We start from the raw sequence: 27,206 nt of genomic DNA on the forward strand, positions 1-27,206 counted from the left end.
CTCAGTGTGAGGTTGGAGCAGGGTTTGAAGGAAAATGGGCGTGGACTGCACATTGCAGTCAGCACATGGTATGTATGGCATGCTTTCAAATGTGCATTTTAATGCGGGTTCACCTACCACCACCTCATAGTACCTGTAAGAACTAGCAGTTAACCTGGATTAAATGCAATAAACCTAGTGCACTTTAATAAACATGACCCATAGTTAAAGTATTACAGAATCTCAAAAGTATGTATTCCAATTTTTCTATTTTGCCTGCATACCTAAAAAATAGTTTTGCATTTATCAGAGTAAGGGGCCCTGGGAAAACGGCAACGGAATTCAAACATGCGTGGGATAAACATAAAGGAATCCTGTTCCGAGGGAATGGATCCTCAGAAGCTTAGCTGAGATTGGGTGGCATAGCCGGTGGTGGGAGGCGGGGCTGGTGGTTGGGAGGCGGGGATAGTGCTGGGCAGACTTATAAGGTCTGTGCCCTGAAAATGACAGATACAAATCAAGGTAAGGTATACACAAAAAGTAGCACATATGAGTTTATCTTGTTGGGCAGACTGGATGGACCATGCAGGTCTTTTTCTGCCGTCATCTACTATGTTACCACGTTAATTAATATGGGAATTAGCACAAGCTGACAGCACAGTGGTTTGTCACTTAGCATGCACTGACTGCATAGTATTAAATAGGGCAGGGAACGGACATGGACTGTTGATGCTTGGCTCTTTGGTAATCCACCCTTGAACTTACCGCACATTAACTGTACTGCAGAAGAAACCACAGATCACTTTAGGGACATAGTTACCAATGTGGGCTACTGATATAATTGTGTTAATTACCACAGGTGCCATTTTCTGCAATAAGACCTAGTTACTAATTACTGGGGTCAATAGTAAAGTAACACATCTCAATGGTAGCTCGCGTTGATAACTTCTTCCTTAATTAAAGAAAAAAAAGTCTCTAGAATGAAACACATTGCTATATGTAATAAACGTGAACCAAGTATAGGACAATCAAGCCACTGTGACATCACTGCTGAGGCTGGCCCTTAGGCATTGGTGGAATGGGGCATTATGACATCACAATATCAGTTCTGGTTACATGAAACAACTCTTCACTCAAAGGGGGAACAATTATCAATGTGGGCTACTGTTAAGATGCGTTATTTTACCTCTATTTTAATAGAGTCCCATTTCATGCAATGAGACAGTCATAGGAGCCAATTTTCAAACTGATTGGGGGTGCTTAATTTTTTTTTTTTACAGGTGGTGCATTTCTCCCCCTCGCCCGCCCCCTCCCCTCAGAGTTCCAGACCCCCAATCCCTCCCTCCCTCCTTCCTCAGAGTTCCAGACCCCCCTCCGAGTTCCAGACCCTCCCTCCCTCCGACTCGAGTTCCAGCCCGACCTTTTCTCCCACTCCCACAACAGTCCTTCGCCTTCCTGCATGCCGCCCATAACTTAAGACATCTAACTGGGTTCCCGTCGGCAGCAGTAGTGAAAGGCGAGCACGAGCAGGCTCAGCAAGTCGGCGCTTCGGCCTGCCTTCCCTTCTCGTTGCTCTCAGCTCTGCCTCTGGTCCCGCCCTTGCGGAAACAGGAAATGAGGGCGGGACCAGAGGCAAAGCTTGAGAGCAACGAGAAGGCTCGCCGAGCCTGCTCGTGCTCGCCTTTCACTACTGCTGCCGCCAGGACCCCCGGTAAGATGTCTTAAGTTATGGGCGGCATGCAGGAAGGCAAGGGGCAGGACTGTTGTAGGAGAAGAAGTCAGCAGCAGGCTGGCTCCTGGGGAACTTCTGGTTCCGGTGGGGAAATATTGGGGGTGCTCGAGCACCCACGGAGTTGGCGCCAATGGAGACAGTTACTAATAACTGGGGTTAACAGTAAATAACACATCTTAACGTTTAGCCCATGTTAACTCCCCCCTTTAATGCAATTTCAGCCTGCAATGCTGTTAACATGTGATAAGTCTATTACACCCATGTTAACTGTATGGAAAAGTCTGAGCAGTTATTAGTGAGGCTCTGCAAATACCATGCATTATTGTTTTGCAAGTAATTCACAGGAACTGCTAATTTTTTAGCACACTTTAATTTAGCAAAAAGTCCCCTAAGTGTACGCTGGAAAATATTTCTCTAAGTCATCTGCACAGTTCTACAAACAATTATTTTGCTGCTAATTTAATCATAAGATTTTTGACAGTAGAAGATGCTTCAAATGCAAGTGCCTGAGAAAACAAAAGAAAAACACAAGCCCCTGGAAACCACACACTTGTCAAATGGGGATGTCTCAAATTCTAGTCAGCAGGTTCAGTTCTTGGCGTGACCCTGCTTCATTTCCTTCTATTCAGATATGTTAACTTCCCCTTCTGCGGTAATGGCCTCTGGCAGTGGGCCAGAAAACATTAATTTGAGAAGTGGACAGACTTGAACAAAAAAAAAATAAAAGCCAGTGAAAGGAAAGGAAGTAGTGGGAAGGCCATCTGTCTGCCCCAGCAGAACAATGGGAACATAAGCATGCAGGTTCTCAAAGGCAAGCAGATTAATAACCCACAAAGAGGAAACTGGCTAAAATTATCCACAGGCCCTTCTGAAAAAGCCACCCACTTGAGCTGCAGCTGGACAGGAAATTGCTAGCACTCTGCTTTGAACAGCACAGTGGGGGGGGGGGGGGGGGGGGGGGAGGGGGGTGCCAGAAGCAGAAATGGCTGGTAAGTGGATTAGAACAAGCCTTAAATTAAACTGAACATAGAAGTTACAGCTAAATCTAGCAGCACACTCAGTTTAGGGCACTATCGTTATAGGAAGGGCTGCTAGTTTACCCCATGCTGATCCAATAGGCTTATCCAGTCCTGGCTTTGCACGCAGCAGAGATTCTAATGGTACAAATCCATATGTGTAATTGTGGTTCTAACTGTACAAATCCTAACAGAATTATTAATTCTGCAACTGAGCAATAAACTTATATTTAAATTTGAAATTACAAGATGTTGTAATTTTAACAAAGTATGTAGAATTGTAAAATGGTGCCCTCAAGAACCTTTGACCAGACTTGCCCCAAGAATAGGCTTTAGAGCAGCAGTGAGTCGAGTCAATGCCTATAATAGTTTGAGAGATCTTTAACACAGGTAGGCCTTAACCTATAAGGAGAATCAAGCACGTGCTCTGGCCCTTGTAGTACCAGCCTAACCAGAAGGGTGGCAGTGAGGAGCTGCAGCCAAAGCAAAAACAATCATACAAACTCTACTCAGACTGTGGGCAGTTTCCAGACAGTCCAATTAGCCTACTAAATAGCTTTTAGAACTTAGTATTTCATATATATATGATATCCAATTATGCAATTTTACAGGGTTGCTCTGGGAAGCAATACCATCCAGGTGGGAGGCAAGGCAGAATATTCAACTAGGGTATCTCGTACTCTTCCGCTGGTTCTGTTTGAGCACTTGTAAACATGCCATATTACTGGGTTTGACCAATGGTCAATCTAGACCAGCATCCTGCTTTTCAATAGTGGCCAATCCAGATCACAAGCACCCAATAGCAACATTCCATGCTACAAATCCCAGGGCAAGCAGCTGTTTCCCCCATGTCCATCTCATAACAGACGGTGGATTTTCCTGCAGGAATTTGTCCAAACCTTTTTTTAAACCCAGATACGCTAACTGCTGTTACCACATCCTCTGGCCGCGAGTTTGAGCTGAACTATTCTTTGAGTGAAAAAAATATTCCCTCATAGCTGTTTTAAAAGTATTTCTATGTAGCTTCATTGAGGTGTACTTTTTGAAAGTGAAAAATCAATTAACTCTACACCACTCAGTATATTATACACCTCAATCATATCCTCCTCAGCTGTCTTGTCCAAGCACCACTTTAGCCTTTCCTTCATATGGGTGGGGGGGGGGGGGGGGGGGAGTTCCCATCCCCTTTATCATTTTGATCACTGCTCTTCAAACCTTTTCTAATTCCGCTATATCTTTTTTTGAGATATGGTGACCCAGAACTGAATGCAGCTCTCAAGGTGAGGTTGCACCACGGAGTGATACGGCGGCATTATAAATATTCTTCCTCTTATTTTGCATCCCCTTCCTAAGGATTCCTAGCATCCAGTTTGCTTTTTTTGGCCACTGCCACACATTGGACAGAAGACTACAATGACACCTAGAGATTTTTCTGGGGTGCAGACTCCTAAGCAAGAACACGGCAGTGGAGCATTTTGCCATGAAAACATGTCATTCCTTCAAAGCTAGTAAAGTTTTCATTCTCCATGGGAAGCTAAGCTAGCATTAAAATTTAGCTTTAAAATTGTCAAAAACAGAAAGTGAGGAGATTAAGACACTATGGAACCAGCAGCCTATGCCACCCATGGATGGACTAAAAAGTCGGCTGGCTCCATAAAGTGTTTTCATCTGCTCACTTTGTCCATATTTCCTGTCCTCTTTGTTGGGATTTCTGGTCCTTCTCTTCATATGGCCTATCCCGTCTATGCCCATCTGCTCTCCCAATACTATAGATACTATGTACTTGTCTCAAGATCTCAAATTCAGATGCTGTTTTCATCTCCACCACTTTCACGAATTTGCTACTCTTTTCTGCTAAGTATTTTCTCAGATTATTTCTTAGTCTATCCCTTTCACCTTCATCCTATGCCCTTGTTCCAGAGCTTCCTTTCAATTCAAAAACTCACTTGTGCATTTATACCGCATAGGTATGTCTCGTCTCGTCTCCCCTCTCCCACCTTTCTTGCAAAGTATACATATTGAGACCTTTAAGCCTGTCCACATATGCTTGAATTGAACACAATAAGCAGCTTATTTTAAAAAGGTTTACACAGAGTTTGACTTCTGGGGAACAGCCAGTTCTACCACTTTCCAGAAGGGTTGCTCTGCTCAGGCCTCTCTCTACCAGGCAGCAGCAAGGGAGAGAAGGAAGGTGAATCCAAAGCAGAACAGATAACCATTCTACCTCCTAATCAAGTACCTTCTCCTCTTACTCCAGCCCTTGGCCCACCTGGTCCCTCCTATTCCACAGTGCTTCCTTTTTGTATATAATTAAGTCCTGGGTCGGAACGAAGGGACGCCAAGGAACAGAACACTTTTTTTGTAGATCTCCAGCCCCACACTATGTTCTATAGGTACCGATGCTGGGTTGGGAAGGTTATTTGTTGAGCCATGGTCTCAGTGGCCCACCCTGTTCTTCTGCTTATGGGCTACATCCACCACCCCTACCCACAGGGTAAAGGGCATTATTTGTAAAATGCTGAAGGGACTACCTTTAATCATAAACATTCTTGAAAAGTTGAAGGGCAGCAGTTCAAGATTAAAAATTTACAGACTAGTTGGAATTGTTCTTTGAAACATTCCTGAACTTCAAATTAAGCATAGAAATACAGAGTACTTAGAACAGTTTTGATGCCAAGTGGTTACAAATGTAAAAAGGGTTGAACAGTTTCCACCGATATAGGTCAGTTGACAAAGTCACACAAACAGCCAAATCCAAACTAGCCAAAATAGTTATTTATTAATAATTTAAGGATTTACATTCTTATAAATTTCAGCCTGTCTCACCAGGAGTAGCAGGGAGCAGTCATATCCCCTCGTTGGCAATCAGGTGCAGCTCACCCTGCACACATCCAATACACAAGGTCACACATTCTTCCAGTTGAATTATATAAGAAAACAAAAATATTGCATTTGAGGTGAAGGCTCCCTGAAGTTTGTACAGAGGTAATAGGCATCAAGAAAAAAAAAAAAAAAACACATTTGGAAAAGACCGGGAAATGTTCAAGTTTAAGAGGATATGTACAAGGGCTTAGGAAAATTCAGAACTACCCAAGCATGAAATTCTTAACTGCATCTTGTCCACATGAAAGAAATGAAAAATACCCTTAAGTCATGAAAAAGTCATGGTAACAGCTGTTCTATAAAAAAAAAACAGAAAATAATGAATTCTGCACAGTTCCTTCGGAAACTTGAAATGACTGTCAACAAGTACTTCAAAATGTGTCAAAGGGTTTTGTTGCTCCTAAGCCAAAGAAGCAATCAGTCTTCACAGAAGACAGTAAAGTTACTCAATCAAGAGGACATAGTAACTTCTGGTCACCTATGTAAATTATGCTCATGTACTGTCCAGTTAAACCCCAGCTCTTTGGAAGAGTTCTGTCACTGTAGATACGACCAATGGCACATCTGTCTTTAAGTCACTGAGAATGTCTCATTTCCAATATGCTACTGGGAGATCCAAACCCTTCATTTTTTCTCATCACAGCCAGACTTCACAGGTTAATCTTTTTTTTTTCCAGGATGCCAAGGGGCAAAATGTGTTGCCCCAGTTCCAATGCCTTTGTCAAAGCAACTCTTGACAGTATTATAATCGCAATAGATCTCAGGAATGATCACAGCCAAGGAAATGCAAAAAAAAAAAAGAGTGGATTTCACGTAGACTGCAAAGAATCCACCTGGAAGACATTTTGGTTAGCCGGCGTGGTGAAATAAAGCTGCTGGCTAGGCACCCGGTTATCACATGGGCTGCTAAGTCCCAAAGTCCTCTCAAAGTCAAGTAACTGACCCATGAAGTTGAAGTTTGGAGATATGTTCGATTTCTTCATCTTAACGATATCATAAGCGTCATTCATGGATAAGTTGAGCTTCTGCATGAGATATGCAACAGTAACTGTAACTGATCGGCTGATCCCTGCCAGGCAATGCACCAAAACACCCAAGTTCTTGCCACGAGCTTCATCTTGCAAGGGAAGAAGGAAAAAAAAAAACAAAGTTAGCATGATAAATTCTACTCCGCCAGATTCCATACTTCAATGTCAACTGGTATTGGTGTGCTAGTGAGCCCACATTCTGTATGTTCTAAAGACTCTTGGTCACGGACACAAGAAAGTATTTCCATTAGCACCACATGTCCAATATACATACACATCTCTCTATGCAATTATCAGATGGCAACAGAATATATACCTACTATACGGGAAAAGGCACAAGCTATACTCAAATGTTAGAAAACGAAAAGTCCATTTTCTATTACACTAACCAGATTAAAATCCTGTTAACATACTCTTAGCCTCTCCTTTCCTGTTTTCCAAAAAAGAGTGACCAAATCATCTCACTATAAAAATAAGTAGTACTCAGTAGCCCAGTACTCAACATCCTCCATTCTCCCACCTCCCTCCATTAAACCAGACCAAAGAAAACAAAAAAGTGATATCTTTTAAGCAGCCAGGCAGACTGCAAAAAGGTCTTAAAATTCTTGTCTGGCTGTTCTGCCATGAACAATGGAACTATTGAAGCATTGTAAAAAGAGGGAAGTGATGAGGACAGCCCATCAGAAGAAACAGGATGTCAACACTGCTTGAAAATGGTTCCTTTGTAATAGGAAATGTATAACAATGCCTAGAGATTAGTTTCTCAGTGGCTTCCAGCCCAAGCCTCTTCCTGCTGTATTCAGGGTACTGCCTCCCTCTGTAGTTAAAGGGCCCAGAGGTCAGATAGGCTATTGAAAACCACTTCAAGGCAAAAATCTAAATGCCCCTTTCCAAAATGCGGGTAATACAGTACCACCAAACCTTCCTTCAAGTAGATGTACAGTGATTATGAAACCCCTCCCTCCAGTCATAACGTCAAATCTGCAAATCCCATGTTAGACTTGTGAAATACACAGTACTAAGTATTAAAGTCACAAAAGAAATGGGGAACGTGTTTCCTCAAATCCAAAATACGTTTTAAGAAACACAGTTTGATCAAACATTGCAACTGGATTTGCAAAGCATTTGGCAAAAAAAAAACAAAAAGTCGCGGTTACATTCTTACCTATAAAAGAGATGGCCTCAGGGAAAAACTGAGACAAGTTTTGGCTCCAGTGATCAGAGATGGGAATCTGCTTGTATCTGAACTCGCCCGCATTCTCAAACAGGTTAGGCAAATTCGGGGTGACGTTGAGGATATACTTGATGCCGAACTCTTCCAAAACGTCCAGGTTGGTGGAATCCTTGGCGCAGCCCAGGTAAAGATACGGTAAAATCTCCACCGGGAAGGAAGGCTGGTTGTTGGCCAAGGGGCTGCCGTCCGAGTCGGTGGCACTGTTGGGGTCCCTGTCAAGGTCAGAGTCAATGTCTGAGCAGGAATCGGAGCTGATCCGGAGCCCTCCCAGACCCAGTACTGGCGGGGAGCTGCTGCTACACGAGCTGTCCAGATTAGTCTCACAATGCACTGGGAACTCAGCCTGGAACTTGTTGAATCCACCTGCCAAGGGAGGAAAAAAATAAAACCAGGGTGATAAATATAGCTAACTTTTTTTCAGATTACTCTTGTGCATTAAGAAGCAACATTTGGCAACGAAATATACGTGTACCCGCAAGCGATGGCTAGTAAGCCATTACAAATCATATATATATATATATATATATATATTTTTTTTTTTTTTTTTTTTTTTACAATAGTCACAGCTGCATCACTAGGAACAGACATGGAGAAAAAAAAATAAAACTTAAAATGCGATTATTAAGCTACACTTATTGTAAACTACATTGCGTGGAGCGTTTTAGCAAATTAAGGATGAAAGTTTCGTGACTTAATATTGATTGTGCACAAGTAGAACACCGTGTCCATTTTATAAACTATTTGCAAGTGGTTACACACTGGTCTCTTTACGTGCGCCACCATTTTAAAGTTAGGAAACTTGCAAGAACCCATTAAAAAGTTCGTCCCACTCATTCCTTTGCATTTTAAAAAGCACCTTTGGCTCCTTTACAGAGGGAGCGGACACACACCGTGCGATCTAAGAGTACCAGGAAGTTTTTTTTTTGGTGGTGGTGAGTTCTAGTGCACCGGCTACAAGACCGGTGACCCCCCCCCTCCACTCACCTTCCAGGTAGAAAGCTCTGCAGCCCTCGTCCTTGAGCCTCTTCATCAGCAGCCCCAGCACCGAGTCGCCCCCCGTGTTCTCGTTCCAGTCGCTGCTGCCTTCGTCGTACAGGAGCAGCGTGTCGCTGCCGCAGCGCCCGGCCAGCCGCTCTCGGTCCTGCCCGCTGGGGAAGAGCGCCTTGAGGGGCAGGTTGCCCTTGCGCAGCCGCCGCAGCATGATGCCCGGGATGGCCACGCTGATGGCCGACTCGACGTGCGAGGATTCGTACAGCTCCTGCGGGCGGCAGTCCATGAGCAGCAGCCGGTCGTTGCCTAGGTCGAGCTGCTCCTTCAGCCACGCCACCGTCTTGCTGATGGCCATTTGCGAAACGGAAGGCACGGGTCTGAACTTCTCTAGCATCGGGGTACGAACGGGGCAAAATTAAAAAAAAAAAAGAGGAATTAAGGACGGATCCCCGCAGCAGCGAGAGGGAAAACGGCACTGAAGCTGTGTCTTAGCTTGCACGGACCCGCATAGCCTTCTGCGCGCGCGGATTCCGTGCCTTTAATGCCCCCGCTCTAGGCGATCGCCTCTAAGGACGGGAGGGAAAGCGGCACTGAAGCTGTGTCTTAGCTTGCACGGACCCGCATAGCCTTTTGCGCGCGGATTCCGTGCCTTTAATGCCCCTACTCCACGGCGCTCTAGGCGATCGCCTCTCCGCCACTTCTTCTTCTGGCCATGCGGGCTCAGAACCCTCCCGTTCCCACCCCACTGATGATTGTGTGACTGAGGAAGGAGTTTGTGTGTTCCTCGCCTAATCTTTCCTAGACTCGTTCCCAGCCCTCCCCCTTCCTCTTGCCGCTCTCCGCATGGGTTCTCTCGCCCCCCGCCTCCTGCAGCTACCGCTACCTCTGATCATTGAGGCGGGCCCCGGAGATGAGTGATCAATGTATGTATGTTGCCTTTTAAATCAGCCCCTCTTCAATGGAACGTCTCAATGGATACATTCGCCCGGGCCGGCCAATCAGAGCGCTCGGAACGGCCGTTGCCGTGGCGACGGGCCGGCTGGAACAGGTCGTCTTCATGAATTGCTAATGAGTTTGTCATTCACAAAAACGGAAAGGAATTTCCTCACTCCGGATCAGCCAAGTGCAAACAAGCCAGCGACTGCAGCAGCGGCTGGACGACGGGGGAAGGGCAGCTAGCACCAGACCGGAGCTGCTGTTCCCATTCTCCTGTTTCCTCCTGTGTTTTAAAAGTTCAAGCATTACACAATATAAAGGCTGCAATTACTAGGGAACAAAAGCACTCATCTGTGCCTGTGTGTATGAAGGAATCTTTAATAGCCCTATTAGACATTCCGTTTCCTACGCGTGCCGCCGTTTCTTTCCTAAAGAATGTGCCCCTTCTTTGCAATAAACATCGCGGTGGAACTGATGAATAAGAGCTTAAGGCAACAAACGCTGCCTCGGCTCCTGCTTCAAACTCGGAAGCTGCCAGGAAGGTCATTAACTAGAGAATCAGGTGAAAGGCAAGATCCGCCTTTCAGCTGCCGGTTGCAAAACCCAGATTTTGCTGAATGGCTCAAACTAGTGTGGCAGACTTGTTAATCTGTAAATAAAAGTTAAAACAAGACGCGGAAATTAAGATCGTACCGTTTATTGGACCAATTTAATAGATTGTTTAACTAGCTTTATAAATCAAAGCCAGGTCAGGTTAGTATGAGCTAAAGATGACAACATGGATTGGACCAGAGTACCGGAATTTGCTACTGTAGGAAATAAGAAAATTATTCGTATATGGCGCCTAAAAAAATCGGCGTGTATTCTATAAGCGGTGCCTAGATTTAGGCGCAATATATATTGAATACGCTTAGTTGATATCTCAACGCCTAAAACTACGCACCTCCATTTACACCAACGAAAATGTGGCGTAAATCCCGATACATAGATTTATGCACACTGGGCCATATTCTATAACTACGTGTGTAAATTTTGCAACACCCATGAAATGCCCATTTTCTGCCCTTTTAGTGTACGGTAGGTCCACAGTAGGCCGACCACCCCTTAGTAAAAGGGCAGGCCTATGTGTTTCTTTCAGTAGGATTTAGCACAGCAGAATCCCTGTTATTTGTATTTGAAATTGAATCACTATTTGACCATATACGAATAATGTATCCGAGGCACTATTCAAGCCCAAATCAAATCAAATATGAATATTCAGTACAACCCTGAATAAGACCACATAAAACAAAGACCTATCTTTATGCGGTTCATCGTAGCCGATTAAGTGCTGAAAATTCCGCTTAACTGGCTATGTTTTAGCCGGCCGTATATAAATGGATATTCAATGCCAGTGCCCAGACTTGTCCCGGTATTGAGTATCCAGGCGTAAAGAAAGCAGCAGTCATTAAATGCTGACTGTCGCCAGCTGAATATTGACCCCTTCGTGCTCTAGGGTTGAACTACTTACCATCCAGAGGACGGCCACACAGAACCGGAAATATTTCTGTGATATATTCTGCATTCTAGTGTGTAGCTACTCTATCAAAACTGAGGGGGTCTTTTACAAAGCATCGGTAAGCAACGCTAAATCGGGACTACCGCTGGCCCAACGCGGCGGTCGGCAGTAGTTCTGCCCCAAGCGTGAGCCATTTCCGGGGGAAAAAGTTTCATCATGCCGATGAAGCATTAAACTGTCTTTTCATATTGCCCATCTCTGTTGCTTTCAGGGACAGAGCCTGAGATTACAAGTTTCTACACGACAAAAATATGTTATTTATAAGTACGAAAGTACATAAATATTGCCATACTGGGAAAGACCAAAGGTCCATCAAGCCCAGCATCCTGTTTCCAACAGTGGCCAATCCAGGTCACAAATACCTGGCAAGATCCCAAAAAAGTGCAAAACATTTTATACTGCTTATGTATTTATTAGGATTTATTTACCGCCTTTTTTAAGGAATTCGTTCAAGACGGTGTACAGTAGGAATAGATCACACATGAGCAATAGGCAATTACAGCAGTAAACATATTAAAATAGCAATACAAAGCATGGCATGGTATACTACTTACAATGTGAACACAATATGTACTAGAACATTATAATTGGTAGTGAAGGGTAAGGCAAAGTTGTAACATATAGATGAGTAAGAAAGTAGGAAGAATTAGAAAGTAAGGTGATTGAAGAACGTTGCACGTGAGGTTAGAGAGATGGTTAAATATTATCTCAGGCTAGGAGTGGATAAACATGTCCCGCTGCAGTATGTGCAGCCCGAGTCACTCCTTGTGTATGTGAGTGAGACCAACAAGTTAGTTACTTCTTCCATTAAAGGCTTGGTTGAAGAGCCAAGCTTTCACCAGCTTCCTGAAGCAGAGGTAGTCTTGTGTTAAGCGGAGCCTTTCAGGCAGTGCATTCCAGAGTGTGGGGGCTACTCCGGGAAGGCTCGCTTGCGGATATCAGATCGTGTTATGTCTTTTGGGGAGGGTGTGGTTATCTAGTTAGCTAACTTGGGAGCCCATTTACAGAGCGGCAGTAATGCCAACACGGGCTTACCGCTCACTCTTCCGGGACTACTGTCGGCCCAACGCAGCCGCCGGCGGTAGAACCGCCCTGAGCGCGCACCATTTTTGGGGGAACAAGTAAACCCCCGGAAATGGCTTGCGCAGCGGTAAACCGGCAGTAATCGGGCATTGCCGCGCACTGCCCAGTTACTGCTGGGTTACCGTCGGAGCACTTATCGCCACCTCAGTGGGTGGCGGTCAGGGTTCCCCGACGCATGGCCACGCGGTAAGAGTTCTCTTACCGCAAGGCTGTGTTTGTCTGGGGGCTTTTTACCTGCTGCGGTAAAAAGGACCCTGGAGTGCGGGAAAAAACAGACCTTGCCGCTAGCGCAGGGCCCTCTTTCCCACTGTTTGGTAAAAGGACCCCTGAATGGCCAGGAAAAAGGGCATCCCTAAATAGTAGCTTTTCTCTAAAATGTAGATTTTTCTGTCCTGCCTTCAAACAGGATATCGACGTTTATAAGTACAGGATCCCTTTCATTTATTTACTAGTAAAAAAGCCCCGTTTCTAATGCAAATGAAACGGGGGCTAGCAATGTTTTCTTCTGTGTGCATGTGGGAGTGTGTGTGTCCCTGCCCTCTGGCCTCTCTCCCCTCCCCCCTCCCCCCTCTGAGTCCTTCACTGTTACAGAGCCAGCGATTTGATTTCGTGCTCTGCTGTTTTCCTTCACTGAGGCCCAGATGCACAAAACCTAACGAGCCCACAACTTGCGTTTTAAACTGGTTCCAGCCAGTTTAAAACGCAAGTAGTTCACCCCGGGCATGCACTAAGGGCATTTTCCCTGCCACGGTAGCAGACAACGAAAACGGAATGCAAATGTTTGAAAAGCTATTATAATGAGCTGCAGTACCGTTGCAGCCCATTATAATCAGATGCACTACCGTTTTTCCGATTCCCTTACCGTAGGAACCCTAACGAGATGTCTGACCTCTTGTTAGGGCTCCTGTGAGGGAATCGGAAAGGAAAAGGGCCCCCAAAAAAGGTTAAAAAGAAAAAAAAAAGCAGGGAGCGCATGTGAGGGGCGTCCTTTAAGGACGTACTCTCCCTGCGCTTCTGAGAGACGTCTTTTTTTTTTTTTTTTGCAGTTTTTTGTTCTGCCGATGCTCGTGTTTTTTTCCCCCCTTCTGAGTCTTCGCCGCGCCACTTACCCCTCTAACAGCGAAATTTTTCTATTTTCCTGGTTGCCGGAGAATCGGGACGTCCCTTTAGATTAGGCTCCTCTTCCTGCTCTCTTCAGCCAATCAGAGCGTGTTTCGCTGACAACAGCCGCTTTGATTGGCTGAAGAGACCAGGAAGAGGAGCCTAATCTAAAGGGACGTCCCAATTCTCCGACTCAGGTACCGAAGGACTAGAGAATGCAAGTGAGCTACAACGAGTAGCTCATTTGCATTCCCTATCGTTGATGCATTCCCGTTAATCGGTAGGGAACGGGAATTACCAATGTCTTTCATGCATCTGGGCCTGACTGTGTTACAGAGAGGGTGGGGCAGACACTCATAGGGAAACCGGATATCTCGCCCCCTTCACACTTCCGGCTGGAGGCTTCATAGAACGTTGGTGTTGCCTTTTATATATAGAGATTTTTTTATAGCATTTATATCCCACATTTTCCCACCCATGGGCAAGATGATCGGCATCTGACATGCATATGCGGTTCTAAAAGTGCTGCATTATAGTATTTTTTTCCCTTTGGCAGTTTGACATTTGTTGTTATATATCAAAACTTCCTTTAATATAATATCAAACCTTGTTAATCATTTATATAATAAAAGCAAGGAAGCATTAGGAGAAATGTTGGCGTGCATTTTATTGTTAAAGCTTAGCAACTTCTTTGCTGAACTGCCAAGTTACCCACTTCCAAGAGGGGAGGCTTTTTGGCCAGTCCTAGTTGACATCCCAAAGCAGTTGCCATACTTGTAGTCAGACGCTACCCATTAAAATAAGTGCAGCAGGGTTCCAAAACTGCATCAGGCTGAAGATGTCAGAAATCCAGGATTGTCCTGAAATAGTTCTCCTTTGCAGTTCTGCAGTCGGTCATTGTGTCATGATTACTGCTTACCAGGGGCGTAGCCAGACTTCGGTGGGAGGGGGGGTCCAGAGCCTGAGGTGAGAGGGCACATTTTAGGCCCCCCCCTGGCGCCACTGACCCCCCCCCCCGCCATTGCCGACCCACCGCCACTTTTCACAACCTCCCGCCCTCTCGACCCACCCCCCTCCCGCTGCGAACCCTCCCCTGCCTACCTTCGGTTTTGCTGGCAGGGGACCCCAAACCCCTCCAGCCGACTCTTCATCCTACGTGCAGGACGTCAGCATGCAACGGAACGAAGACTTTTTTGACTGCAGGACGAAGAGGACGTCGGCTGGCGGGGATTGGGGTCCCCCACCAGCAAAGCGAAGGTAGGCAGCGGTAGGGAAGGGTTCAGCGGGGGGGGTGGTTGGGAGGGGGTCCAGGACGAAATCTAGGCCCCACGTAGCTACGCCACTGCTGCTTACCAGAAAGCATTATTCAGAAAAGCACAGAACATCAACCGTGGGTCCAGAATTTAAAAGCACTTATTCATCTAGGGGTCTTTTCATTAAGGTGCGCCGAAAAATGGCCTGCGCTGATGTATTGGGTGCGCGCAGGTCCATTTTTCAGCGCACCTGCAAAAATGCCGTTTCTTGGGGCTAAAAATGGACGTGTGGCAAAATGAAAATTGACGCGCATCCATTTTGGGCCTGAGATCTTACCACCACCCACTGACTTAGCAGTAAGGTCTCACGCACTAACCGGGCAGTAATCGTCAGCGCGTGTACAATGCCAATTACCACCCGGTTAGCGCCACGTGCCAGAACATTTTCTAGCGCGCGTAAAAAATGAAATTACCGCCTGGGCCGTGCGGTAGCTGGGCAGTAGTTTGAAATTGATGCATGTAGGACGCACGTATGCGCCTACGCGACTTTGTAATAAGGCCCCCCAGAGAGCAGCATCTGCTGGACAGATAAGTGCCGTTAGCTGGGCCTATCCGGCAATTTTCAGGAGCACTCTGGAAAATGCTCCTGAAAACCTTTATTGATCGCTCTGACATTATGGAGGTTTGAAGAAACAGTGGGGGCCCTTTTACTGAGGTGCACTGAACAACGGCCTGCGCCGGTGTAGGCGCATGTACTGGACGCACGCAGGTCCATTTTTCAGCACGCCTGTTTGGCCAGCAGATTGTGCATGTTTATGCTTAAAGGCTGTTACAGAGGACTGACTTCTCTTTCTATATAGATGAGAGAACATGGACAGATGATAAAATAAATTACATTATTCGTAACGCAATTAGTCCTGGTTCTTGCTGTGATACGTCTTTTTGAGACTGGATGTTCCCAGTCCAACCGTTCAATGGTAGATGAACACCATTGGCAGTTATTACATTTAAAGTGTCCCGGAACCTCGACAGAACATTTGTAATCCCTGAAGAAGTTTCAAAACCTGGCCAAGTTGGCTGAGGTTCTCGATGGGGGAACTACACGTTCTATGACCAACTGCCAGTTAAGTAATAAAAGAGACATGTTGGCAGGGCCGGTCTTAGGCAGAGGCGACCAAGGCGACCACATAGGGCCCCGCGCCTAAGGGGGCCCCGCACGGCGCGCCTAAGGGGGCCCCACGCAGCACCTCAACTCTGCCTCGCTCGTGCCTCCGCTCCGACCTCCGCCGCTGCTCGCCTTAGTCGCCTGAGATGATCCCCATTCCCGCGGCTCGGCCACTCCGCTCCCGCCACGACCGGCGCGGCATCCACCCCCGGCTTGGGCCCGCTACTAATTGTAGTGGACTTGAACTGAATAATTTCTGGGGAGGGGAGGTTTCATGATAGCATTGTGCTTATTATTTCAATCAGGTTTTTTTGTACAAGTTTAGCTTCATTTGTCTTTATTTGAAACTTCGTAAATAAAAAAATGTTCTAAAAATGGAATAATCTTATCAATGGGGTGGAGCTAGGGTGGGGGCGGGGCTAGGGTAGGCAGGGCTAGGATGGGGCCCCACCAAATTGGTCTGCATAGGGCCCCACACTTGCTAAGACCGGCCCTGCATGTTGGAAATTGTAACAAATGAATATAAGATAGAATGAAGAAGTAAAAGACTGGAATGATATGAAGAAATAGATGTTTAAAACAAGAGTAAAATAAGATCAAAACAAAAGTAAAAAAATGGAAAAATATTGAAGAAAATAAATTTATCTAAATGATGGAAGAACTTTAAGAGGATCAATGAGGATTTGCATCTAACTACATAAAAATCATAAGATCTAGTAGCTGAGATGCGTTAGGTCTGAAGATCCTCCACAATATACTTTGTTGTATAATGTTCCAGATCATTAAATTGTAAATGTGCTTGGGACTGTTTTCAAAAACATTTTGTACCCTTAAATATTGGCACTTACGCATGCAACTTCTCTGTTTCGTGCATAAATGTGCAACCTGCCCATCAGGGGCGTAGCCAGACTTCAGCGGGAGGGGGGTCCAGAGCCCGAGGTGAGGGGGCACATTTTAGCCCCCCCCCCCCCACCATTGCTGACCCCCCCCACCACCACCACCACCAACTTTGACCCCCCTTGCTGACGACTCTCTCGACCCCCTCCCGCCGCCAACCCTCCCCTGCCGCCGTGGGCTACCTTTGCTGGCGGGGGACCCCAACCCCCGCCAGCCGAGGTCCTCTTCTTCCTGCGCAAGTCTTCGTTCTGTTTCTGTGAGTCTGACGTCCTGCACGTTGTACGTGCAGAACGTCAGACTCAGAAACAAAGCGAAAGAAGAAGACTTTGGCTGGCGGGGGTTGGGGTCTCCCGCCAGCAAAGGTAGCAGACAGCAACAGCGGGTTGACGGGTTGGCGGCGGGAGGGGGGGTTGAGAGGGTCGTCGGCAAGGGGGTCCAGGGCCAAATCTACGGGGGCCCAGGCCCCTGTGGCCCCATATACCTACACCACTGCTGCCCTTGCCCCTCCCATGTCAGTCAACTATCTCTTTCCAGTTGTGCACTATAGAAGATAGGCACTAATCCCCAAATTCTGTATATGGCGTCCACAGATGCATGCGCAAATCTACATGCACTGCTGGTTTGTGCTCGCAGTTTAATTGGTTAACAAGCCAATCAGTGCCGATAATTGACCACTAATGCACAATTATTGACACTAATGGGAACTAATATAAAATTCTGAGCAAAGTTTCTAAATCGCACAACTGAAAAGAGGGTGCTACGAGGGAGCATGTCTGTTATTTATGTGTGCTATTATAGAATCAGACCTTTAGGGGTCCTTTTACTAAGCTGCAGGAAAAAGGGTTTTCCCGCATTGCCAGGACCGATTTTACCGCAGCGGGTAAAAAGCTCCTAAAAATGGCCATGTGGTAAAAGTACTCTTCCTAAGTAGCTATGCGGGGGGGGGGGGGGGGGGGGGGGGGAATTACCGCCACCCATTGAGGTGGCAATAAGGGCTCCTACGGTGACCCAGCGGTAACCAGGCAGTGATTGGTATTGCCCGATTACCACTGGGTTAGCATTGCCCAATTAAGTTTAAAATATATTTTCTGGTGTGTTGGAACTACCGCTGGCAGCTACATTGGGCTGGAGGTAGTTCCAGGTTAGTGTTACCGCTGCTTTGTAAAAAGACCCCTAACTTACAGAATAGGGTTGTCAGTCAGTTATGTGCATAATTGCAAACTAATGCTAATTAATGCTTGTTAAAGCCAATTACTGGTACTTGTCACAAATTAAAAACGTAAGTGTTGCCATACTGGGACAGACTGAAGGTCCATCAAGCCCAGTATCCTGTTTGCAACAGTGGCCAATCCAGGTCACACATACCTGGCAGAAACCCAAATAGTAGCAACGTTCCATGTGGAACCCCAAAGAGTAGCAAGATTCTAGAATTCTAAAGAATAACAGCATTCCATGCAGAATTTCAAAGTGTAGCAACATTCCATGAAGAACCCCAAAGAGTAGCAAGATTCCATTCAGAATCCCAAGTACATAAGTACATTATTTCCACACTGGGACAGACCAAAGGTCCATCAAGCCCAGTATCCTGTTTGCAATAGTGGCCAATCCAGTTCACAAGTACAAGATCCCAAAAGAGTAAAACAGATTTGGTCCCCTATATAAGCTTCAACCAATCCTATAGCCACATCCTTTCAATTGCAATCATACACTCTTTGTCAGTGGCACTTTATGGAATCAAGGCAAAGATATTGCGGCCTGGACCTTTTCCCTTCCTCTTTATTAATGTACGTAAGTACAGTACCTGAACTAGCTACCCTACTTACTTACATTGATAAATACCAGCCTCTCCCTAGATCAAGTTCCACAACTTTGGAAATCCACTTTAGTTAGACCTATCCTAAGGAAACCTTCCTTTCATCCCCAAATTCTCACTTATTACACACCTGTGTGATCCCTTTCGTTAGCTGTATAAAGCAGTCCAACTGAGGTGGTCTTAGAAACATATTATTTAATCACCTCTGGATAATGCGGCCACCGGTCTGCAAAACAAGGCATCACTCCCTGTAAACAAATACCCCTGGCGCAGGCGTATTGACGGCAAAACACTCCCGGTGTTGGATCTATTAATAAAGGACTCATCTTGATTAACCTATACTTGGTAGCTCTTGGTGCTTTTTCTTCTCACACAATATTGTTGGAAATGTAAAGTGTGCCTGAGGCTTGCAAAGTTTAGGAAACAGTACCTGTGCCTGAGTCAACTGATCTAACCACGTTCCCTTACTGCTGAATTTCAATTAACCTTGATTGTGTTAGCTGTATCTATCATTCTTTTTTTATTTTTCCCCAGAGTACTTTATTGAAAAGCATGTCCAATACAACAAACAAAAAATTAGAATATTTCGAAGACAGGAAAAAGGGTGGTTTGGGGGTCCCTAATCTAGTACTATAGATTTTGGGTGCAGATTGAGCATTTACCCTGGATTCTGGATAGGTCACCCATATTTGGGCACAGATTCCATGTTTAGAACTTATACGCAGTAGCATACCAAGGGCGGGGCGGTGGGGGCGGTTCGCCCTGGGTATAGGCAGCAAGGGGAGTGTGCGGAAAGGATTTTCAAAAATGGCGGTGAAGGTTTTTCTGACTGATGACGATACTCGCTAGCGTGTGTCTCAAATCAAGCACACGCTGAGCAAAGCGACCGGCTGCACTAATGATATAGATATCAGCTGTAGCTGAGTCTCTGAAGTCTTTTCCTCTACATTTACAATAAGATTGCATTGAGACTGAGTTATACTTGCCTTAAGTGGACTTTAGAATTCAGGGGCGTAGCGAGATGGACAATTTTGGGTGGGCCTGAGCCCAAGGTGGGTGGGCATAGAATTCACCCCTCATCCCCCTCTGGTTTGCTCCTCTCACCACCCCTCCCTGCCCACAAACCCCAAATATTAAATACTTGAGCTGGTGGGGATCCCCAAACCCTGCCAGATGAAGATTTCCTCCTCCTCCTCGAGCAGCCAGCACTCTTCCAAACGGCAGCCAGCAGCACTTCCTCAAACTGATGCTGCTGCCAACAGGCCATGCATGCTCAGTGCTTTTGTATGTGCAAAACCTGAGCATGTGCAGAGGGGCCGGTCTCAGCGTCAGCTCAAGGCAAGTGCTGTTAGCTGACATTTGGAAGAGCGAAGGCTGCCCAAGGAGAAAAAATCTTCAGCTGGCAAGGTTTGGGGATCCCCCACCAGCCACAGCAAGAATGTCACAATTTTGGGTGGGCCTGAGTCCAAAGTGGGTGGGCCCTGGCCCACCCTGGCCCACCTGTGGCTACGCCACTGCTTTAGATGTTATTCAACAGCGGCAAATACCAGGAATATTATTAAATTACATGCACAATTTTTATAGCATTAAGGGGTATGTGTACTTTCCATAACTAGGATGGGCTGAGTTTGGTCATGAATCTTCAGGTATGCAGACATACTGGGATGGAGCTGGAGGAGGGAAGCTGTCTTACCTAAGTCACAAGAAGTATCAGGGAGATTTGAACGCTGGGTTTCCTGGTGCATAGCCAGCTGCTCTAACCTGTAGGCTACTCCTTCGCTTTTGGAGAAATCATGGAGTGCCACGCTTCAGTCAACTTCCGACTAGGGTTATCAATTGACCCAGATAAGTCCTATAAGACTGATCCAGTTCTGGGTTTATCCCTTTGCATCTACAGTCTGCAGGCCAGTGTTTGTTTTTTGTTTTGTTATGGTTGTTGTTGGGTTGTAGTTGTTTTTTTTGAGAAATTGGACTTAGGAGTCCACAGATGCAATGGGATAGAACTCATCCTGCTAGGGCAGACCTCCAGGTCCCACTCATCTTCCACCTAACAGTATCCTGCCTAATGTTTACAAAGAGACAAGATAAATTAACTCTCCTCCACACCCCCCCCCCCCCCCCAATAAAAAAGGTCTATTGGACCTTTCTATAAGACTGATTACTGGATGAATAGCAGCTGGGGTTTGTTTGTTTTAATTATTTTGTCGCTCAAATGTCCATAAATTACTGCTCTATTTGGTCATCAAGCCATCTACGTGGCTAAAACGTTTGTACAAAACGATCTCTTATCCTTGGGTGTAAAACAAGTTTAAAGGATCGTTCAGCACCAGAATCTGCCTTTTTAAAGCAGGTAATTGTATCTATTAATACACTTCCTGCTACTTTAAAAGCACGGCAGAGATTTCAAAAATAATTGGCTTGGTGAAATGCTCGGTAGATTCAAGTCCCAACATTGCCTGATCTTGCTTTAAACTTTCAGTAAGTTCTAAACCTTTCAGGAATTCTCAGGGTTGTAGGGCCATTGTAAAAGGCTGCTGCCTTAGAAACCCAGTAAAGTCAGAGAGGTGTGACTGGTAAATAAATAAAAGCAGAATTGGACTTCACAAACCGCCTGGTTGTGGCAGGGCCGTAGCGAGGGCGGCTGACACCCGGGGCGGGTCGCCGCTGCACACCCCCCCCCGGGAGCAGCACGGTGCGCACCCCCCCTCCACGGTGCACCCCCCCCCCTCTGGAGCGAATTCTTACTTGCGGGGGACAGGCGGGAGGGCCGATCCGCTCCAAGTGCACGCCGCTCGGAGCTGCGTCGGCTCCGCTGGTTCACTGCTCTCTCTGCCCCGGAACAGGAAGTAACCTGTTCTGGGGCAGAGGGAGCAGGGAACCAGCGGGGCCAACACCCCTCCCCAGCGTGTGCACCCGGGGCGGACCGCCCCTCCCGCCCCCCTTCCTACGCCACTGGGTTGTGGAAGGCCGTAGCCCCTTTCTGCAGTATAAAAGCAAGTTTTCTTTGGCAAGTCATATGGAATGGGTTAATATTTAGAGGTTCTATTTTTAATATTTAAAGCAGAGTAAAGAAAATCCAGGCATAAGCGCTAACCATGCTAATTTACTCAAATGAATAGAAAAGACAACAGAATGATAATTGCATTCATTTAGTATCCTTCTGGGACCACTTACTTTCAACTGGGATGCCATGTGTCTCTCCTGAGAGCCTGGGTACTTGTGGATCTACTACTACTATTTAGCATTTCTATAGCGCTACAAGGCATACGCAGCGCTGCACAAACATAGAAGAAAGACAGTCCCTGCTCAAAGAGCTATGTAATAAAAGTAAGCCAAGTATAGGACAATCAAGCCATTGTGACATCACTGATGAGGTTGGCTCTTATTGGTGGCCTGAGGCATTATGACATCACAATATTAGCTCTGGTTACAAGAGACTACTACTACTACTACTACTACTACTATTTAGCATTTCTATAGCGCTACAAGGCATACGCAGCGCTGCACAAACATAGAAGAAAGAGCTTACAATCTAATAGACAGAAAATAAATAAAGTAAGCAAATCAAATCAATTAATGTGAACGGGAAGGAAGAGAGGAGGGTAGGTGGAGGCGAGTGGTTACAAGTGGTTACGAGTCAAAAGCAATGTTAAAGAGGTGGGCTTTCAGTCTAGATTTAAAGGTGGCCAAGGATGGGGCAAGACGTAGGGGCTCAGGAAGTTTATTCCAGGCGTAGGGTGCAGCGAGACAGTGTCATGTGTCTAATCGCTGTGCAGTACGGGGCCAGAAATGTTCTCAGATTGTGCCGATTTTCAGGGCCGCCGAGAGGGGGGGCAGGGGGGACAAAATTCCCAAGGCCTGGGCCTCCAAGGGGGGCCCAGCACTGCAGTCCCCAGTCTCACCCACCCACCCTCGGCTCCGTCGACAGCTCTCCTCCGTCCGCCACTGGGCCCCCTGCATTCAAATCACAGCGCCTCTCCTCCGTGTGAAAGCACAGCAGCAGATCGCCTCCCTTCGGGCCTTCCCTCCCTGTGTCCCACCCTCATATAACGTAACATCCTGTTTCCGTGAGGGCGGGACACAGGGAGGGAAGGCCCGAAGGGAGGCGATCTGCCGCTGTGCTTCCACACTGAGGAGAGGCGTGATTTGAATGGAGGGGGCCAGGTGGCAGATGGAGGGGGGCTGTCGACGGGGCTGGGGGTGGGCGGGTGGAGACTGGGGACTGCAATGCGGCGGCCTTGGGGAGGCGGGGGTGACGACCTCGGGGGGCAGCGGTGGCCTTGCCCCGGGCCCGGCCCAGGCTCTTGGTAGCCCTGCCGATTTTGGAGAGACGCTTGCATGAGCTAATTCTACTATGTACTACACTTAAGGTTGCCAGTTAGACCCAGATTCACCTGACAGGGTTGGTCCAGTCCCGGGTTTACCCCATCGCATCAGGGACTTGTAGTTCCAATTTTCTCACTGCATTCCTTAAGAAAAGGGAGATTATGAGTCTCTACATGCAATTGGGTAAACCCTGTTGAAAGAATCTGGATTCAGTTTTTTTTTTGTTACATTTGTACCCCGTGCTTTCCCACTCATGGCAGGCTCAATGCGGCTTACATGGGGCAATGGAGGGTTAAGTGACTTGCCCAGAGTCACAAGGAGCTGCCTGTGCCTGAAGTGGGAATCAAACTCAGTTCCTCAGGACCAAAGTCCACCACCCTAACCACTAGGCCACTCCTCCACTGTTGGTGCTATTTGAGATTCTACATGGAATGTTGCTATTCCAACATTCCATGTAGAAGTCGGCCCTTGCAGATCACCAATGTGGCTGCGCAGGCTTCTGCTTCTGTGAGTCTGACGTCCTGCACGTATGTGCAGGACGTCAGACTCACAGAAACAGAAGCCTGCGCAGCCTTCTACATGGAATGTTGCTAGTGGAATAGCAACATTCCATGTAGAATCTCCAATAGTAGCAACATTCCATGTAGAATCTCCAATAGTATCTATTTTATTTTTGTTACATTTGTACCCCGCGCTTTCCCACTCATGGCAGGCTCAATGCGGCTTACATGGGGCAATGGAGGGTTAAGTGACTTGCCCAGAGTCACAAGGAGCTGCCTGTGCCTGAAGTGGGAATCAAACTCAGTTCCTCAGTTCCCCAGGACCAAAGTCCACCACCCTAACCACTAGACCACTCCTCAGTTGACAGTCTTAACTACAGTCCTTTGCCTTTCTTATCCAACAAGTTTCATAGAAGCATAGAAAACTTGGGATAGATTGGACCTTGGAAGGTCATCCTTTCCAGCAGAGTTAAGAGAGTAAGAGAAGTTAGAAAATTAGGTGACTAAGTTAAAGAAAGTTGCACATGAGGTCAGAGAAATGATTAACTATTATCTCAGCTAGGGTGGGAGTGAATAAACACATCCTGCTGCAGTATGTGCAGCCCGAGTCCCTCCTTGTGTGTGTGAGTGAGACTAACAAGTTAGTCACTTCTTCTGTTAAAGGCTTGGTTGAAGAGCCAAGCTTTCAGCTGCTTCCTGAAGTAGAGATAGTCTTGTGTTAAGCGCAGCCTTTTAGGGAGTGCATTCCAGAGTGTGGGGGCTACTCCGGAGAAGGCTCGCTTGCGGGTATCACATCTTGTAATGTCTTGGAGAAGGTGAGGTTAGGGATACCCCTTGAGAGGACCTTAGTGTCCTTGGAGGTGTATAGAGGGAGATCCTGTCCTTCAAGTACTTGGGGCCTTTTCCTTTAAGGGCCTTGAAGATCAGACATAAGGTTTTTAGCCCTGTATTGTACTGGTAGCCAGTACTTTGTTTTGGATACATGCTTTGCTCCCTAATAAAAATAATTCTTTAGCCCATGAAAGGTGTGGAATATGTTATATTGATGAGCAGGGCCGCCTGTCCCCCCGAGGTCGCCGCCGCTGCTTCCCCCCCCCCCCCCCCCCCCCGTCGCCACCGCCGCCGCTCCCTCCCTCCGTCCACCACCGGGCCGGGCCCCCTGCATTGAAATCACAGTCTCACCTCCGTGAAAGCAGCGCTGCAGGCAGCAGAATGTCTCCCTTCGGCCCTCCTTCCCTCCTTGTGTCCCACCCTCGTGGAAGTTACATCAGACGAGGGTGGGACACAGGGAGGGAAGGAGGGCCAAAGGGAGGCGTTCTGCTGCCTGCAGCGCTGCTTTCATGGAGGTGAAACTGCGGTTTCAATGCAGGGGCAGACGGTCGACGACGGAGGGCGGGTGGGACTGCGGCGCCGGTCCCCCCTTGGAGGCCTGGGCCTGGGGAATTTTTCCCCCCCTGCTCCCCTCTCGGCGGCTATGTTGATGAGTAGAAAATACTTAGTTAAATGCCTGCAAATCTGACATTTATGTGCCAACCTGGGGCCTTGTTTACTAAGCTGCACTAGAGGTGCACTTGTGTTTTTAGCACGCAACTAACCTTGTAGACACCCATAATATTCCTACGGGCGCCTACACAGTTAGCGCGTGCTAATTTTTAGCATGTGCTAATAATCGCTAGTGCACCTCCCCGTCACCCCCCCCCCCTCCCCTTACCTTACTACTGCCCTGGTGGTCTAGTGACCTCTTCGGGGCAGGAAAGAGCCCCCTCTTTCTTGCCCGGAGCGCTGCCCTGCATGCGTCCTTCCTGTTGCTGATCTGGGCGCCGATTCAAAATGGCCGCCGAGAGTTGAAGTCTCGCGAGGTCACGCAACACTTGGCGGCCATTTTGAATCGGCGCTGAGATCAGCAACAGGAAGGATCCATGCAGGGCAGCGCTCCAGGCAGGAAAGAGGGGGCTCTTTCCTGCCCCGAAGAGGTCACTAGACCACCAGGGCACTAGTAAGTAAGGGGAGGGGAGGCTAGCAATCTGCCCATTTGTCCAGATTTCTGGACAAACGGGCAGGCTGGTGGGTGGACCGTCCTATAGGACGGTCCACCCACCAGCCTGCCCGTTTGTCCAGAAATCTGGACAAATGGGCAGATTGGCAAAACCCGCCCGGTTGCCCGGACATGTCCTCAAAAAGAGGACATATCCGGGTAAATCCGGACATATGGTAACCCTAACCATAGTAAACAGGGCCCCTAGTTTGGAATTCAAAATGAAGGGCTCTGTTTACTAAGCCACGCTAGAGGCACGTTAGTGCTTTTAGCACGCGCTAACCATTAACGTATGCTAACTGTGTAGACGCCCATAATATTCCTATGGGCGCCTACACAGTTAGCCTGCCCTAATTTTGTGCACGCGCTAAAAACGTTAGCACACCTTAGTAAACAAAGCCCTAACTCTCTTAAATTATTAGTGGGCCAATTTAAAAGGCATAATTTTCTTCTATTTAATCTCATGCCTGCCTCCGCTTGACTTCCTCAGTCATGATTAACTTTACTGGAACACTTCCCTGTAGTCCTTTCACATTAAAAGGAACCACAGGTCCAGTGTGTTTGACCCTTACTGCATCAGTGCTCTGAGAGGTCAATGGAAGTCATGCATGCTGGGACGCTTTTTATCCACACGCTGCAAAAACAGGTGCTGTTTGCATCAGAGCCTCGGATGGTAATAAGTGATTATAGAGTTAATTTACAGCAATGCTCAAAACACAAATAAAAACACCTGTCACGGCAGTTCCTTTTTAGGCTCAGTTCCCAAAATGGGCTATACTATTTCATACTGTGAAGGTATTGCTGGTTATTTTACTGAACACAAAACCTTTCAGAAAAACAAAAACAAAACAAAAAAAAACTTACAACTTCATCAGCTCTGCAACAGTGGCCCATTATGAAATCATAATAGATAAGGCCTTTCATGTGTTCCACTTCGAGGGGTGCTTGTCTAGGAAAATTAAAATACAATGAAAGAGAACAAGCAAACCAAAACAAAAAAAAAAACAGGTTGCTGAAATGAGAGATTATCCTAGAGTTAGTGGATCATGGTATGATGAAATATTTTCCATGTAAGCAGGATGCCAATATGACAAACAAGGTACTGCAGCTCTGGAATGCAGTCCAGGTTTTCAGGACATTCTCTGGATGTACTCAAGCAGTGCTTCTCAGTCTTTTCCTGGAGGCACAAACTAACCAGTCCAGATTTTAGGATTCCCACAGTGAACAGGCATAAGAAATTTGCATACAGGGATCACACTGTTCTTTCTTTCTCTACTTAGTTTTTCCTTGGATTATTTTATATAATGTAAACTGCTCTGGTATGTAATGAATTAAGGTATATAGCAAGTCTATATCTCTCCCACCGCACCTTCAGAGTTTATTCTCATGGATCTTCCTCCACCCTTTCTGTTGGTGTTCCCCAGGGATCTGTCCTTGGACCCCTTCCCTTCTCAATCTACACCTCCTCCCTGATCTCATCTCATCTCATGGTTTCCAGTATCATCTCTATGCTGATGACACCCAGCTGTATCTCTCCACACCAGACATCACCGCGGAGACCCAGGCAAAGGTATCGGCCTGCTTATCCGACATTGCTGCCTGGATGTCCAACCGCCACCTGAAACTGAACATGTCCAAGACCGAGCTCATCGTCTTTCCACAAAAACCCACTTCTCC

General features: G+C 46.8%; 1 protein-coding gene across 1 annotated transcript; it reads right to left on the reverse strand.

Moving 5' to 3' along the window:
* Positions 1-5,480: 5,480 nt before the first annotated feature.
* Positions 5,481-9,806, reverse strand: DUSP6 (dual specificity phosphatase 6). The gene is made up of 3 exons (XM_030214651.1): positions 8,857-9,806; positions 7,804-8,235; positions 5,481-6,727 (listed from the first exon to the last, which is right to left on the reverse strand). The coding sequence occupies exons 1-3, from the start codon at positions 9,254-9,256 to the stop codon at positions 6,420-6,422; spliced, it is 1,140 nt and encodes a 379-aa protein (XP_030070511.1). The 5' UTR covers positions 9,257-9,806; the 3' UTR covers positions 5,481-6,419.
* Positions 9,807-27,206: the final 17,400 nt, after the last annotated feature.

The sequence above is a fragment of the Microcaecilia unicolor genome, chromosome 9 (assembly GCF_901765095.1).
Source record: "Microcaecilia unicolor chromosome 9, aMicUni1.1, whole genome shotgun sequence".
Taxonomy (NCBI): Eukaryota; Metazoa; Chordata; class Amphibia; order Gymnophiona; family Siphonopidae; genus Microcaecilia; species Microcaecilia unicolor.

Bases quoted from the DNA above. Each gene is read 5' to 3' on its own strand.
- DUSP6 (XM_030214651.1), bottom strand. From the start codon at position 9,256: ATGCTAGAGAAGTTCAGACCCGTGCCTTCCGTTTCGCAAATGGCCATC. The intron at 8,236-8,856 runs GTGAGTGGAGGG...CTCCCTTGGCAG, and splicing joins CAGAGCTTTCTACCTGGAAG to GTGGATTCAACAAGTTCCAG. The intron at 6,728-7,803 runs GTAAGAATGTAA...TTCCCTTGCAAG, and splicing joins TGAGGCCATCTCTTTTATAG to ATGAAGCTCGTGGCAAGAAC.